The sequence below is a fragment of the Hyla sarda genome, unplaced genomic scaffold (genome assembly GCF_029499605.1).
Source record: "Hyla sarda isolate aHylSar1 unplaced genomic scaffold, aHylSar1.hap1 scaffold_2680, whole genome shotgun sequence".
In the NCBI taxonomy this organism is placed as follows: Eukaryota; Metazoa; Chordata; class Amphibia; order Anura; family Hylidae; genus Hyla; species Hyla sarda.
In genome coordinates this window covers 1-17,500 of record NW_026609375.1, presented here as the reverse complement: position 1 = coordinate 17,500, position 17,500 = coordinate 1, and the positions used below count along the sequence as shown (strand labels likewise).

The 17,500-nt window shown below is 40.1% G+C and overlaps 1 protein-coding gene across 1 annotated transcript; it reads right to left on the bottom strand.

The window, feature by feature from the left end:
• Positions 1 to 15,746: 15,746 nt before the first annotated feature.
• LOC130324902 (CUGBP Elav-like family member 3-A) lies at positions 15,747 to 16,818 on the bottom strand. The gene is made up of 3 exons (XM_056553283.1): positions 16,703 to 16,818; positions 16,250 to 16,378; positions 15,747 to 15,913 (listed from the first exon to the last, which is right to left on the bottom strand). Exons 1-3 carry the CDS (start codon positions 16,749 to 16,751, stop codon positions 15,747 to 15,749), a joined length of 345 nt encoding a protein of 114 aa, XP_056409258.1. The 5' UTR covers positions 16,752 to 16,818.
• Positions 16,819 to 17,500: the final 682 nt, after the last annotated feature.

Sequence of the window (17,500 nt, the reverse complement as noted above, 5' to 3'; positions counted from 1 at the left end):
GTGTCTAGTGAAGAGTGAGTGCTCCTCATGTCTGTTATTACAGTATATATATATATATATATACAGTGTGGGGTCTAGTGAAGAGTGAGTGCTCCTCATGTCTGTTATTACAGTATATATATATATATATATATATATATACATACAGTGTGGGGCCTAGTGAAGAGTGAGTGCTCCTCATGTCTGTTATTACAGTATATATATATACATACAGTGTGGGGCCTAGTGAAGAGTGAGTGCTCCTCATGTCTGTTATTACAGTATATATATATACAGTGTGGGGTCTAGTGAAGAGTGAGTGCTCCTCATGTCTGTTATTACAGTATATATATATATATATATACATACAGTGTGGGGCCTAGTGAAGAGTGAGTGCTCCTCATGTCTGTTATTACAGTATATATATACAGTGTGGGGCCTAGTGAAGAGTGAGTGCTCCTCATGTCTGTTATTACAGTATATATATATATACAGTGTGGGGCCTAGTGAAGAGTGAGTGCTCCTCATGCCTGTTATTACAGTATATATATACAGTGTGGGGTCTAGTGAAGAGTGAGTGCTCCTCATGTCTGTTATTACAGTATATATATATATATACAGTGTGGGGCCTAGTGAAGAGTGAGTGCACCTCATGTCTGTTATTACAGTATATATATATACATACAGTGTGGGGTCTAGTGAAGAGTGAGTGCACCTCATGTCTGTTATTACAGTATATATATATACAGTGTGGGGCCTAGTGAAGAGTGAGTGCACCTCATGTCTGTTATTACAGTATATATATACAGTGTGGGGCCTAGTGAAGAGTGAGTGCACCTCATGTCTGTTATTACAGTATATATATACAGTGTGGGGCCTAGTGAAGAGTGAGTGCACCTCATGTCTGTTATTACAGTATATATATACAGTGTGGGGCCTAGTGAAGAGTGAGTGCTCCTCATGTCTGTTATTACAGTATATATATATATACAGTGTGGGGTCTAGTGAAGAGTGAGTGCACCTCATGTCTGTTATTACAGTATATACATACAGTGTGGGGTCTAGTGAAGAGTGAGTGCACCTCATGTCTGTTATTACAGTATATATACAGTGTGGGGTCTAGTGAAGAGTGAGTGCTCCTCATGTCTGTTATTACAGTATATATACAGTGTGGGGTCTAGTGAAGAGTGAGTGCTCCTCATGTCTGTTATTACAGTATATATATACAGTGTGGGGTCTAGTGAAGAGTGAGTGCTCCTCATGTCTGTTATTACAGTATATATACAGTGTGGGGTCTAGTGAAGAGTGAGTGCTCCTCATGTCTGTTATTACAGTATATATATATACAGTGTGGGGTCTAGTGAAGAGTGAGTGCTCCTCATGTCTGTTATTACAGTATATATATACAGTGTGGGGTCTAGTGAAGAGTGAGTGCTCCTCATGTCTGTTATTACAGTATATATATATATATATATATATATATATATATATATATATATATATACAGTGTGGGGTCTAGTGAAGAGTGAGTGCACCTCATGTCTGTTATTACAGTGTATATATATATATATATATATATATATATATATATATATATATATATATATATATACATACAGTGTAGGGCCTAGTGAAGAGTGAGTGCACCTCATGTCTGTTATTACAATATATATATATACAGTGTGGGGTCTAGTGAAGAGTGAGTGCACCTCATGCCTGTTATTACAGTATATATATATATATACAGTGTGGGGTCTAGTGAAGAGTGAGTGCACCTCATGCCTGTTATTACAGTATATATACAGTGTGGGGTCTAGTGAAGAGTGAGTGCTCCTCATGTCTGATATTACAGTGTGTATATATATATATATATATATATATATATATATATATATATATATATATACAGTGTGGTGTCTAGTGAAGAGTGAGTGCTCCTCATGTCTGATATTACAGTGTATATATATATATATACACAGTGTGGGGTCTAGTGAAGAGTGAGTGCACCTCATGCCTGTTATTACAGTATATATACAGTGTGGGGTCTAGTGAAGAGTGAGTGCACCTCATGTCTGTTATTACAGTATATATATATATATATACAGTGCGGAGCCTAGTGAAGAGTGAGTGCACCTCATGCCTGTTATTACAGTATATATATATATATACAGTGTGGGGCCTAGTGAAGAGTGAGTGCACCTCATGTCTGTTATTACAGTATATATATATATATACAGTGCGGAGCCTAGTGAAGAGTGAGTGCACCTCATGCCTGTTATTACAGTATATATATATATACATACAGTGTGGGGTCTAGTGAAGAGTGAGTGCACCTCATGTCTGTTATTACAGTATATATATACAGTGTGGGGTCTAGTGAAGAGTGAGTGCTCCTCATGTCTGTTATTACAGTATATATATACAGTGTGGGGTCTAGTGAAGAGTGAGTGCTCCTCATGCCTGTTATTACAGTATATATATATACAGTGTGGGGTCTAGTGAAGAGTGAGTGCTCCTCATGTCTGTTATTACAGTATATATATATACAGTGCGGGGTCTAGTGAAGAGTGAGTGCACCTCATGTCTGATATTACAGTATATATATATACAGTGTGGGGTCTAGTGAAGAGTGAGTGCACCTCATGCCTGTTATTACAGTATATATATATATATATACAGTGTGGGGTCTAGTGAAGAGTGAGTGCACCTCATGTCTGTTATTAGTATATATATACAGTGTGGGGTCTAGTGAAGAGTGAGTGCACCTCATGTCTGTTATTACAGTATATATATATACAGTGTGGGGTCTAGTGAAGAGTGAGTGCACCTCATGCCTGTTATTACAGTATATATATATATATATACAGTGTGGGGTCTAGTGAAGAGTGAGTGCTCCTCATGTCTGTTATTACAGTATATATACAGTGTGGGGTCTAGTGAAGAGTGAGTGCACCTCATGCCTGTTATTACAGTATATATATACAGTGCGGGGCCTGGTGAAGAGTGAGTGCTCCTCATGTCTGTTATTACAGTATATATATACAGTGCGGGGTCTAGTGAAGAGTGAGTGCTCCTCATGTCTGTTATTACAGTATATATATATACAATGTGGGGTCTAGTGAAGAGTGAGTGCTCCTCATGTCTGTTATTACAGTATATATATATACAGTGCGGGGCCTGGTGAAGTGAGTGCTCCTCATGCAGGTAGGTTCATGTTTGGGGGGTTCCCTGGCATTATATATACTGGTGATATGTAAATACATTTGCTTTATCCAGTACATCACATGACCTGCGGTTCGGGCAGCAGAGATGTGTTAACCCTTGGCAGTTACTCTCTGTATAAGCCATGTGGACTGCATAGGGTCTGTAATGCTTGTGGATACGGGCGGTTACTCTCTGTATAAGCCATATAGTCTGTATATAGTATATAATGCTTGTGGTTACTCTCTGTATAAGCCATATAGTCTGTATATAGTATATATAATACTTGTGGATACAGGTGGTTACTCTCTGTATAAGCCATATAGTCTGTATATAGTATATAATACTTGTGGTTACTCTCTGTATAAGCCATATAGTCTGTATATAGTATATATAATACTTGTGGATACAGGTGGTTACTCTCTGTATAAGCCATATAATCTGTATATATTAGGGGTGTGAATCGTCAAGAATTTGGCGATTCGATTCGAATCGCGATACCAGTGTGGCGATTCGATATATCGCGATATATCGCGATAGCGTCTAGGTGACGATACATCCCGATATATCGCCCACCTGGGAGCATTCATAGATCCCAATAGACGCCGCTGTCAGCTTTGACAGCGGCGATCTAGTACTCCGGTGCTCACTTTTCTCATGTTATCCCGTCCGGGCTGCAAAATAAAATAAAACGCACTTTATCTTACCTGCCAACGAGCCCGCGGAGCTCCGGTACAGTCCGGTACAGGTGTTCGGTCCCCGGGCTGTATTCTTCTTACTTCCTGTTAGTCCGGCACGTCACATGGAGCTTCAGCCTATCACCAGCGGAGGCGGGACATCGCTGCGGCTGGTGATAGGCTGAAGCTCCATGTGACGTGCCGGACTAACAGGAAGTAAGAAGAATACAGCCCGGGGACCGAACACCTGTACCGGACTGTACCGGAGCTCCGGGGGCTCGTTGGCAGGTAAGATAAAGTGCGTTTTATTTTGCAGCCTGGATAGGATAAAATGAGAAAAGTGCGCGCCGGAGTACTCCTTTAATAGCCAGCCGCGGCGATTGCCGCATGCTGGCTATTAGCGGCGGCCCCCGGCTACTGAAATCAGCCGGGGGTCGCATAGTACGGAGTGGGCACGAGTCGGAGCCCGCTCCATAGCCGTGTCAGATCCGGCCTGCTCGGCTCCACTAATGTGGAACTTTTATCTCCTGATGCCCAGGACATGACATGCTGTTCCGGGCGTCCGCAGATAAAAATTCCACATCCCTAAAAGAATCGATTCAAAAATATTTTGAATCGATTCTGTATCGGCAAATGAAAAATCGCGATTATCGCGAGAATCGATTTTTTTATTACATCTATAGTATATAATACTTGTGGTTACTCTCTGTATAAGCCATATAGTCTGTATATAGTATATAATGCTTGTGGTTACTCTCTGTATAAGCCATATAGTCTGTATATAGTATATAATACTTGTGGTTACTCTCTGTATAAGACGTATAGTCTGTATATAGTATATATAATACTTGTGGTTACTCTCTGTATAAGACGTATAGTCTGTATATAGTATATAATACTTGTGGTTACTTTCTGTATAAGACGTATAGTCTGTATATAATGCTTGTGGATACAGGCGGTTCTCTCTGTATAAGCTGTATATAGTATATAATGCTTGTGGATACGGGCGGTTACTCTCTGTATAAGACATATAGTCTGTATATAGTATATAATGTTGTGGATACAGGCGGTTACTCTCTGTATAAGACATATAGTCTGTATATAGTATATAATACTTGTGGATACAGGCGGTTACTCGCTGTATATAGTATATAATGCTTGTGGATACGGGCGGTTACTCTCTGTATAAGCCATATAGTCTGTATATAGTATATAATACTTGTGGTTACTCTCTGTATAAGACGTATAGTCTGTATATAATGCTTGTGGATACAGGCGGTTCTCTCTGTACAAGCTGTATATAGTATATAATGCTTGTGGATACGGGCGGTTACTCTCTGTATAAGACATATAGTCTGTATATAGTATATAATGTTGTGGATACAGGCGGTTACTCTCTGTATAAGACATATAGTCTGTATATAGTATATAATACTTGTGGATACAGGCGGTTACTCTCTGTATATAGTATATAATGTTGTGGATACAGGCGGTTACTCTCTGTATAAGACATATAGTCTGTATATAGTATATAATACTTGTGGATACAGGCGGTTACTCTCTGTATAAGACATATAGTCTGCGGTACCTCCGGGTGTTGCTGTGCTGCGGCTCCCGGCATGTTGGTACGGCCTTTCTGTCCTGGCATGCTGGGGGTTGTGGTTTTGCGGCATCTGGGGGCGCCCCGGTTGTGAGACACTGATTACTCTGTATAACGTCTGTTGCTTGTGTCAGATTATCTGTATACAGTGTGTGATGCTTGTGGTTACCAGCTATTGTCTCTGTTGTCAGCCATATAGTCTGCATAAGCCCTTTAGTGCTTGTAAATAGAAGTGTCAGCCATTAGTCTGCATATATCATGTGGTACTTGTGTATAAAGTAGGTAATGCCTGTATATAAGCTACTGCTCTCCGGTAGCTATATATGCATGAAGCCTCCTGTGCTTAGTAATATAAGTTATTGTTCTCTGTTATCAGTCAGATCCATAGGGCCTGTAGTGTCCTGTATACAAGTTATTGTTCTGTTATCAGATCCATAGAGCCTGTAGTGTCCTGTATACAAGTTATTATTCTGTTATCAGATCCATAGAGCCTGTAGTGTCCTGTATACAAGTTATTGTTCTGTTATCAGATCCATAGGGCCTGTAGTGTCCTGTATACAAGTTATTGTTCTGTTATCAGATCCATAGAGCCTGTAGTGTCCTGTATACAAGTTATTGTTCTGTTATCAGATCCATAGAGCCTGTAGTGTCCTGTATACAAGTTATTGTTCTGTTATCAGATCCATAGGGCCTGTAGTGTCCTGTATACAAGTTATTGTTCTGTTATCAGATCCATAGAGCCTGTAGTGTCCTGTATACAAGTTATTGTTCTGTTATCAGATCCATAGAGCCTGTAGTGTCCTGTATACAAGTTATTGTTCTGTTATCAGATCCATAGAGCCTGTAGTGTCCTGTATACAAGTTATTGTTCTGTTATCAGATCCATAGAGCCTGTAGTGTCCTGTATACAAGTTATTGTTCTGTTATCAGATCCATAGAGCCTGTAGTGTCCTGTATACAAGTTATTGTTCTGTTATCAGATCCATAGAGCCTGTAGTGTCCTGTATACAAGTTATTATTCTGTTATCAGATCCATAGAGCCTGTAGTGTCCTGTATACAAGTTATTGTTCTGTTATCAGATCCATAGAGCCTGTAGTGTCCTGTATATAAGTTATTGTTCTGTTATCTGATCCATAGAGCCTGTAGTGTCCTGTATACAAGTTATTGTTCTGTTATCAGATCCATAGAGCCTGTAGTGTCCTGTATACAAGTTATTGTTCTCTGTTATCAGATCCATAGAGCCTGTAGTGTCCTGTATACAAGTTATTGTTCTCTGTTATCAGATCCATAGAGCCTGTAGTGTCCTGTATACAAGTTATTGTTCTGTTATCAGATCCATAGAGCCTGTAGTGTCCTGTATACAAGTTATTGTTCTGTTATCAGATCCATAGAGCCTGTAGTGTCCTGTATACAAGTTATTATTCTGTTATCAGATCCATAGAGCCTGTAGTGTCCTGTATACAAGTTATTGTTCTCTGTTATCAGATCCATAGAGCCTGTAGTGTCCTGTATATAAGTTATTGTTCTGTTATCTGATCCATAGAGCCTGTAGTGTCCTGTATACAAGTTATTGTTCTGTTATCAGATCCATAGAGCCTGTAGTGTCCTGTATACAAGTTATTGTTCTGTTATCAGATCCATAGAGCCTGTAGTGTCCTGTATACAAGTTATTGTTCTGTTATCAGATCCATAGAGCCTGTAGTGTCCTGTATATGTTATTGTTCTGTTATCAGATCCATAGAGCCTGTAGTGTCCTGTATACAAGTTATTATTCTGTTATCAGATCCATAGAGCCTGTAGTGTCCTGTATACAAGTTATTGTTCTGTTATCAGATCCATAGAGCCTGTAGTGTCCTGTATACAAGTTATTGTTCTGTTATCAGATCCATAGAGCCTGTAGTGTCCTGTATACAAGTTATTGTTCTCTGTTATCAGATCCATAGAGCCTGTAGTGTCCTGTATACAAGTTATTGTTCTGTTATCAGATCCATAGAGCCTGTAGTGTCCTGTATACAAGTTATTGTTCTGTTATCAGATCCATAGAGCCTGTAGTGTCCTGTATATAAGTTATTGTTCTGTTATCTGATCCATAGAGCCTGTAGTGTCCTGTATACAAGTTATTGTTCTGTTATCAGATCCATAGAGCCTGTAGTGTCCTGTATACAAGTTATTGTTCTGTTATCAGATCCATAGAGCCTGTAGTGTCCTGTATACAAGTTATTGTTCTCTGTTATCAGATCCATAGAGCCTGTAGTGTCCTGTATACAAGTTATTGTTCTCTGTTATCAGATCCATAGAGCCTGTAGTGTCCTGTATACAAGTTATTGTTCTGTTATCAGATCCATAGAGCCTGTAGTGTCCTGTATACAAGTTATTGTTCTGTTATCAGATCCATAGAGCCTGTAGTGTCCTGTATACAAGTTATTATTCTGTTATCAGATCCATAGAGCCTGTAGTGTCCTGTATACAAGTTATTGTTCTCTGTTATCAGATCCATAGAGCCTGTAGTGTCCTGTATACAAGTTATTGTTCTGTTATCAGATCCATAGAGCCTGTAGTGTCCTGTATACAAGTTATTGTTCTCTGTTATCAGATCCATAGAGCCTGTAGTGTCCTGTATATAAGTTATTGTTCTGTTATCTGATCCATAGAGCCTGTAGTGTCCTGTATACAAGTTATTGTTCTGTTATCAGATCCATAGAGCCTGTAGTGTCCTGTATACAAGTTATTGTTCTGTTATCAGATCCATAGAGCCTGTAGTGTCCTGTATACAAGTTATTGTTCTGTTATCAGATCCATAGAGCCTGTAGTGTCCTGTATACAAGTTATTGTTCTGTTATCAGATCCATAGAGCCTGTAGTGTCCTGTATACAAGTTATTGTTCTGTTATCAGATCCATAGAGCCTGTAGTGTCCTGTATACAAGTTATTGTTCTGTTATCAGATCCATAGAGCCTGTAGTGTCCTGTATACAAGTTATTGTTCTCTGTTATCAGATCCATAGAGCCTGTAGTGTCCTGTATACAAGTTATTGTTCTGTTATCAGATCCATAGAGCCTGTAGTGTCCTGTATACAAGTTATTGTTCTGTTATCAGATCCATAGAGCCTGTAGTGTCCTGTATACAAGTTATTGTTCTGTTATCAGATCCATAGAGCCTGTAGTGTCCTGTATACAAGTTATTGTTCTGTTATCAGATCCATAGAGCCTGTAGTGTCCTGTATACAAGTTATTGTTCTCTGTTATCAGATCCATAGAGCCTGTAGTGTCCTGTATACAAGTTATTGTTCTGTTATCAGATCCATAGAGCCTGTAGTGTCCTGTATACAAGTTATTGTTCTGTTATCAGATCCATAGAGCCTGTAGTGTCCTGTATACAAGTTATTGTTCTGTTATCAGATCCATAGAGCCTGTAGTGTCCTGTATACAAGTTATTGTTCTCTGTTATCAGATCCATAGAGCCTGTAGTGTCCTGTATACAAGTTATTGTTCTGTTATCAGATCCATAGAGCCTGTAGTGTCCTGTATATGTTATTGTTCTGTTATCAGATCCATAGAGCCTGTAGTGTCCTGTATACAAGTTATTGTTCTCTGTTATCAGATCCATAGAGCCTGTAGTGTCCTGTATACAAGTTATTGTTCTGTTATCAGATCCATAGAGCCTGTAGTGTCCTGTATACAAGTTATTGTTCTGTTATCAGATCCATAGAGCCTGTAGTGTCCTGTATATGTTATTGTTCTGTTATCAGATCCATAGAGCCTGTAGTGTCCTGTATACAAGTTATTGTTCTGTTATCAGATCCATAGAGCCTGTAGTGTCCTGTATACAAGTTATTGTTCTCTGTTATCAGATCCATAGAGCCTGTAGTGTCCTGTATACAAGTTATTGTTCTGTTATCAGATCCATAGAGCCTGTAGTGTCCTGTATATGTTATTGTTCTGTTATCAGATCCATAGAGCCTGTAGTGTCCTGTATACAAGTTATTGTTCTCTGTTATCAGATCCATAGGGCCTGTAGTGTCCTGTATACAAGTTATTGTTCTCTGTTATCAGATCCATAGGGCCTGTAGTGTCCTGTATACAAGTTATTGTTCTGTTATCAGATCCATAGAGCCTGTAGTGTCCTGTATACAAGTTATTGTTCTGTTATCAGATCCATAGAGCCTGTAGTGTCCTGTATACAAGTTATTGTTCTGTTATCAGATCCATAGAGCCTGTAGTGTCCTGTATACAAGTTATTGTTCTCTGTTATCAGATCCATAGAGCCTGTAGTGTCCTGTATACAAGTTATTGTTCTGTTATCAGATCCATAGGGCCTGTAGTGTCCTGTATATGTTATTGTTCTGTTATCAGATCCATAGAGCCTGTAGTGTCCTGTATACAAGTTATTGTTCTCTGTTATCAGATCCATAGGGCCTGTAGTGTCCTGTATACAAGTTATTGTTCTCTGTTATCAGATCCATAGGGCCTGTAGTGTCCTGTATACAAGTTATTGTTCTGTTATCAGATCCATAGAGCCTGTAGTGTCCTGTATACAAGTTATTGTTCTGTTATCAGATCCATAGAGCCTGTAGTGTCCTGTATACAAGTTATTGTTCTCTGTTATCAGATCCATAGAGCCTGTAGTGTCCTGTATACAAGTTATTGTTCTCTGTTATCAGATCCATAGAGCCTGTAGTGTCCTGTATACAAGTTATTGTTCTGTTATCAGATCCATAGAGCCTGTAGTGTCCTGTATACAAGTTATTGTTCTGTTATCAGTCAGATCCATAGAGCCTGTAGTGTCCTGTATACAAGTTATTGTTCTGTTATCAGATCCATAGAGCCTGTAGTGTCCTGTATACAAGTTATTGTTCTGTTATCAGATCCATAGAGCCTGTAGTGTCCTGTATACAAGTTATTGTTCTGTTATCAGATCCATAGAGCCTGTAGTGTCCTGTATACAAGTTATTGTTCTCTGTTATCAGATCCATAGAGCCTGTAGTGTCCTGTATACAAGTTATTGTTCTCTGTTATCAGATCCATAGAGCCTGTAGTGTCCTGTATATGTTATTGTTCTGTTATCAGATCCATAGAGCCTGTAGTGTCCTGTATACAAGTTATTGTTCTCTGTTATCAGATCCATAGAGCCTGTAGTGTCCTGTATACAAGTTATTGTTCTCTGTTATCAGATCCATAGAGCCTGTAGTGTCCTGTATACAAGTTATTGTTCTGTTATCAGATCCATAGAGCCTGTAGTGTCCTGTATACAAGCTTTGCTCCCTACTGCTGACTATAGTTAGTCATATAGACTGTATTAACCCTATAGTGCCTGTGAATACAATGTATTGCTGACTATAGTTATATAGACTGTATTAACCCTATAGTGCCTGTGAATACAATATATTGCTGACTATAGTTATATAGACTGTATTAACCCTATAGTGCCTGTGAATACAAGCTGTTCCTGTTGTCAGCCTTATAGTCTGCATGGAACCTGTAGTGCTTGTATATTCCAGCCTTTGCTCCTGTTGTCTGCTATATACTGGGGTGAAGGTTATTACTTAGATATATACAGATTATTACTCTGTCATTAGTTGATAAAGCCTGTAGGGATTGTGTTACATGTTCTTGGCCATTGACTACATAAATCTATTGGGGTTATAGATACAAGCTATGGCTCCTGTTATCTCCTTGTTTGGAGACGTCTCTTCCTATATACTCAGGAGTTGTATTATATTATATATACTCTTGTTGTCGATCTATTGTGTCCGTAACATCTAGAGACATATTGTATTGTACCCTGTATACAGTTATGTAGTCGCTTCCATTGTGCATATCCTGTATACTGTCATGTGTATATACTGCCTTCTGTATAGTGCTCTGTATACTGTCATGTGTATAGTGTTCTGTATACTGTCATGTGTATACACTGCCTTCTGTATACTGTCGTGTATCCACTTCCTTGTATATACTGTCATGTGTATCCACTGCCTTGTGTATACTGTCATGTGTATATACTGTCATGTGTATCCACTGCCTTCTGTATACTGTCGTGTGTATATACTGCCTTGTGTATAGTGCTCTGTATACTGTCATGTGTATAGTGTTCTGTATACTGTCATGTGTATACACTGCCTTCTGTATACTGTCGTGTATCCACTTCCTTGTATATACTGTCATGTGTATCCACTGCCTTCTGTATAGTGCTCTGTATACTGTCATGTGTATCCACTGCCTTGTGTATAGTGCTCTGTATACTGTCATGTGTATCCACTGCCTTGTGTATAGTGTTCTGTATACTGTCATGTGTATCCACTGCCTTGTGTATAGTGTTCTGTATACTGTCATGTGTATCCACTGCCTTGTGTATAGTGCTCTGTATACTGTCATGTGTATATACTGCCTTGTGTATAGTGCTCTGTATACTGTCATGTGTATCCACTGCCTTGTGTATAGTGTTCTGTATACTGTCATGTGTATATACTGCCTTGTGTATAGTGCTCTGTATACTGTCATGTGTATATACTGCCTTGTGTATAGTGTTCTGTATACTGTCATGTGTATACACTGCCTTCTGTATACTGTCGTGTATCCACTTCCTTGTATATACTGTCATGTGTATCCACTGCCTTCTGTATAGTGCTCTGTATACTGTCATGTGTATCCACTGCCTTGTGTATAGTGCTCTGTATACTGTCATGTGTATCCACTGCCTTGTGTATAGTGTTCTGTATACTGTCATGTGTATCCACTGCCTTGTGTATAGTGTTCTGTATACTGTCATGTGTATCCACTGCCTTGTGTATAGTGCTCTGTATACTGTCATGTGTATATACTGCCTTGTGTATAGTGCTCTGTATACTGTCATGTGTATCCACTGCCTTGTGTATAGTGTTCTGTATACTGTCATGTGTATATACTGCCTTGTGTATAGTGCTCTGTATACTGTCATGTGTATATACTGCCTTGTGTATAGTGTTCTGTATACTGTCATGTGTATACACTGCCTTCTGTATACTGTCGTGTATCCACTTCCTTGTATATACTGTCATGTGTATCCACTGCCTTCTGTATAGTGCTCTGTATACTGCCTTGTGTATAGTGTTCTGTATACTGTCATGTGTATCCACTGCCTTGTGTATAGTGTTCTGTATACTGTCATGTGTATCCACTGCCTTGTGTATAGTGTTCTGTATACTGTCATGTGTATCCACTGCCTTGTGTATAGTGTTCTGTATACTGTCATGTGTATCCACTGCCTTGTGTATAGTGTTCTGTATACTGTCATGTGTATCCACTGCCTTGTGTATAGTGTTCTGTATACTGTCATGTGTATCCACTGCCTTGTGTATAGTGCTCTGTATACTGTCATGTGTATCCACTGCCTTGTGTATAGTGCTCTGTATACTGTCATGTGTAGTCTCATCCATTGTGTATATACTCTGTATACTGTCATGTGGAGCCACTGCCTTGTGTATAGTGCTCTGTATACTGTCATGTGTATATACTGCCTTGTGTATAGTGTTCTGTATACTGTCATGTGTATCCACTGCCTTGTGTTTATTTTTGTAGTGGATCTGGCACCAATATGTTGTTCCACCTTTTTGCTGGTGGTTCTGTGGTTCTCATCACTATAATGGACTAATATATGTTTATCTTACAGATATCAGACCCGTCAGATGGAGCCTCTGTATAACAATACATAGGTCTGAGCCTTGGCGTGTAGTATGTGGCAGAAATGTCACCACATTATAGGCATCAAACTAAAGTAGTTCCATTCCCTTGGGTCTGATTTACATCGGGCGATGACTTGTACATTATCAGATAAGGCTACAGCTTCTAGTTGGCACATGGCAGTCACCATGATAGAAGATATTCACATCTTTATATCTTAGACTTTACTGTCTTCTGTGTCCAGGTCCAGACTTGGAGGAAGAAGTTGAGATGGTTTCTATAAGATCTGTCACCTAAACCCAAGGGTCCGGTTTGTTGTCTAAGTGATGCTCATCTCTAAGTCCAAGCTCTTCCTTGTCTCTGGTCCCAATGATCTTATGAAGAGTCTATTGTGGTAGCAGATCGGTCTCCAGATCGTTCGTGTGGTGATGGACTCTTGGCTGTTTACAAGCAGTAATTCTTCTTTAACCAGAAAATGGATCCTTTCATTCTTTTCTTTTACCACCAGAATAATCCCAACCATCTGCTCCAGGTCTCTCATTTGAGTGTCTATTCTATTGAAGAGACATTCACCATCTCCCTTCAGCCACATAGATTGTGTGTTAGACAAAGAGCCACTTCAGAGATCTCCAGGTCCGGTTGTTGGTTTTCCTTCTGGCATGTAGAAAGGCGGTAATATTCAGCAATGCTATCTTCAGCCCTAAAATGGTATATACATTCATCACTGAAGATGTGGTTGACTTTGTAGCAGTTTAACTGTATCAAAGAAATCCAGTCCTGATCTATACAAGAAACCAACAACCAGTCCATTCTACAAGTGTATTATGATTCAGCAAAGCTTATCCTAGAATCTTAAAGCTACATAGTGGAAGATCTTATGTGACAGAAGAGACTAGACCATCAAAGTGTGACTTGAACCTCTTCTAGTAGATTGTAGAATCTAGAAGATCCGGAAATAGTCTGGTGCCTCTGAGTTCAACCAGTTATTGGAGAGATTGCACCTCCGCAGGATGCCGATCAACCAGGCGAGATGTTCTGTTAGTGAAATTGTTTTCCACCAATGTTCTTCATTAAGAAATCTTACAGAAGACCCCACTGAGTCCATTGTGATGGTCGTCCTGTCTGGTTTCCACTGTATCCATTGTGATGGTCGTCCTGTCTGGTTTCCACTGTATCCATTGTGATGGTCGTCCTGTCTGGTTTCCACTGTATCCATTGTCATGGTCGTCCTGTCTGGTTTCCACTGTATCCATTGTCATGGTCGTCCTGTCTGGTTTCCACTGTATCCATTGTCATGGTCGTCCTGTCTGGTTTCCACTGTATCCATTGTGATGGTCGTCCTGTCTGGTTTCCACTGTATCCATTGTCATGGTCGTCCTGTCTGGTTTCCACTGTATCCATTGTCATGGTCGTCCTGTCTGGTTTTCAGTGTCTGGTTTTTCAAACCATTATGTATTTGAGAGAGAATTCTCTACGATTCTTCTTCACCAAGATTTTTGCTGTAGACAAGATTCCTATTATCTTTGCAACTTGCTTCAATTGATTAATACTCAAAAAATCCCTTCATGGTTGATCCCTTGCTAAGGAAATTCAGCGACACTTGAGTCTCCATTAGGAATTGTATTTCTTTCGTGAAGAACCATCTGTCATACAAGGACTACAGAATGTGAAGTCACTGTGTGTTCATAAGATTCCATAAGGTGATGAGAAAATTGTATTTGATTTAGCCTGAGAATTCCTCTTGTTCTGAAAAGTATCTACCAGAAGGATAGAAGAAATGGTCACCTTCCTTCATAAATCCCAGGCCGCTGCCAGAGGATGAAGTTCTTGGACTAGACCCTGTACTGTACCTGAAGGCTCCTATTACAGAACAGTAGAAGAATAATCCTCATTGGATGTTAGGAGGCTCTTGTCTTGTCCTAAACAAAGCGTTAACTAGCTGAGATCAGCAAATTGTTGTCCTTCCCGGCCAGAAGTGGTTGAAGTGCATAGATCTGAGGTGGAGTTGGTTTTCTTCCATCTCTTGGATTTGAGCAAAAGAAAGCAAATCTTTTCTTTTCTTCCAGATTCTTCAGATTGTTCTGCCAGTTCAACTTCCTCCTGACCGGCAAAGTGGGTCCAATTTTTGAGTCTGTAATGCAGCCTCTTGGTCCGCACTTATCGTGTGAAATTCTCGAGTATAGGCTTAGAATTCAGCCTTTGATGCTATTGTCATTTAAGATTTACCCTCCCTATGGATTCTATTTTAGATCCCATTGGTGTGTGCTGCCTTAGGACGAATAGGAAAAACAAAATTGTTCTTACCTGTAATTTTGATTTCCTTGAGTCCTAATGCAGCACACAAATACCCTCCCAATACTAGTTTTTTATGGAATTTAATACACAGGTGTGATTTGTAGGAGAGGGTTCTTATCAGGTGAACAATTAACTAAGCTAATTTCTTGATTATCTTGCTAGGTGGACGGTCCTAGGGTGGAGTCTGGGGGATGAAATATCCCAATGGTGTGTGCTGCCTTAGGACTCAAGGAAATCAAAATTACAGGTAAGAACAATTTTGTTTATATACAGTACAGAGTATACTGACATGACACATATATATATATATATATATATAGTGAGGGGTATACATAGACATCAGGGTGCAGTGCTCAGGCTCATCCACCAGGGGGAGCCCACATGCCAGGTATAATGATAGAGATGACAGAGTATAGAGAGTCTTACCGGCAGAGTCCGACTCCCGTGAAGAGCGTTAATGGCCGCCTGCGCCTCTGTGTGTGTCTGAAACTTCACAAATGCACAACCTAAGTGTGGGAGACACCACATTACTACACAACACGGCAACACCGCATCACAGTACACCCCCACATACACAGAGATCAGCAATGACATCACTGATTAATACACAGAGATCAGCGGTGACATCACTGATAATATACACAGAGATCAGCGGTGACATCACTGATAATATGTACAGAGATCAGCGGTGACATCACTGATTATATACACAGAGATCAGCGGTGACATCACTGATAATGATGTCACTGCTGATCTGTGTATATTAAGAACACAGTACAATACACAGGTCAGGTACAATACACAGGTCAGGTACAATTAGCTGTGATGGAGTGTTTTAGTACCTTTGCTGGTTCCGTCCGGCCCCCGGAGAACCGTACATTCATCTATAATTCCAAAAGGTTCAAACATTCTGCGGACGTCTTCATCTGACTGCTGCTTCCCCAACATTCCCACAAAAAGCTTCCGGTCTTCTGTGTGCGAGAGAGAAGGTGTGAGGAGAGAGAAAGACGGGGGGGGGGGGGGGGGGGGGCGAGGAGGGACAGACGGGGGGGGGGGGGGGCGAGGAGGGACAGACGGGGGGGGGGGCGAGGAGGGACAGACGGGGGGGGGGGGGCGAGGAGGGACGGGGGGGGGGGGGAGCGAGGTGGGACGGGGGGGGGGGGGAGCGAGGTGGGACGGGGGGGGGGGGGTGAGGAGGGACGGGATGGGGGGGGGGGCGAGGAGAGGGACGGGGGGGGGAGGAGGAGGGACAGACATGTGGACAGTGTATTATAGAGTTGTATTATGCTCTCTACCTCCTCGGCTCTCGCTGTCGGCAGGTTTCACCTGAATTGGTCGATTCATCTAGGTTAAAAAAACAACAAGAGGCAATAAACTTGTCATATATAGAAATATACATCGTCAATAAAGTAATATTATATCACAACATCACTTTATACAGTGTTACACTGCATCGCAGTATCAGTATACAGGGTGTTACATTGTATGGGGTATCAGAATATAAAGTGTCACATTGTATTATCCTGATGTTAGTGAGATGATATATTGTAGTATTCTGGTGTATGAGATGTTATATTGTAGTATTCTGGTGTATGAGATGTTATGTTGTAGTAGTCTGGTGTATGAGACGCTATATTGTAGTATTCTGGTGTATGAGACGTTATATTGTAGTAGTCTGGTGTATGAGACGTTATATTGTAGTATTCTGGTGTATGAGATGTTATATTGTAGTATTCTGGTGTATGAGACGATATATTGTAGTATTCTGGTGTATGAGATGTTTATATTGTAGTATTCTGGTGTATGAGACGTTATATTGTAGTATTCTGGTGTATGAGACGTTATATTGTAGTATTCTGGTGTATGAGACGTTATATTGTAGTATTCTGGTGTATGAGAGGTTATATTGTAGTATTCTGGTGTATGAGACGTTATATTGTAGTAGTCTGGTGTATGAGACGTTATATTGTAGTATTCTGGTGTATGAGACGTTATATTGTAGTATTCTGGTGTATGAGATGTTATATTGTAGTATTCTGGTGTATGAGATGTTATATTGTAGTATTCTGGTGTATGAGATGATAGATTGTAGT

What these genes read in the sequence shown, in the direction of transcription:
- LOC130324902 (XM_056553283.1), bottom strand. Translation starts at nt 16,751, where the DNA reads ATGAATCGACCAATTCAGGTGAAACCTGCCGACAGCGAGAGCCGAGGA. An exon ending in CGACAGCGAGAGCCGAGGAG is followed by an intron (nt 16,379 to 16,702) that starts GTAGAGAGCATA and finishes TCTCGCACACAG; the next exon opens with AAGACCGGAAGCTTTTTGTG. An exon ending in GCCGGACGGAACCAGCAAAG is followed by an intron (nt 15,914 to 16,249) that starts GTACTAAAACAC and finishes TCCCACACTTAG; the next exon opens with GTTGTGCATTTGTGAAGTTT.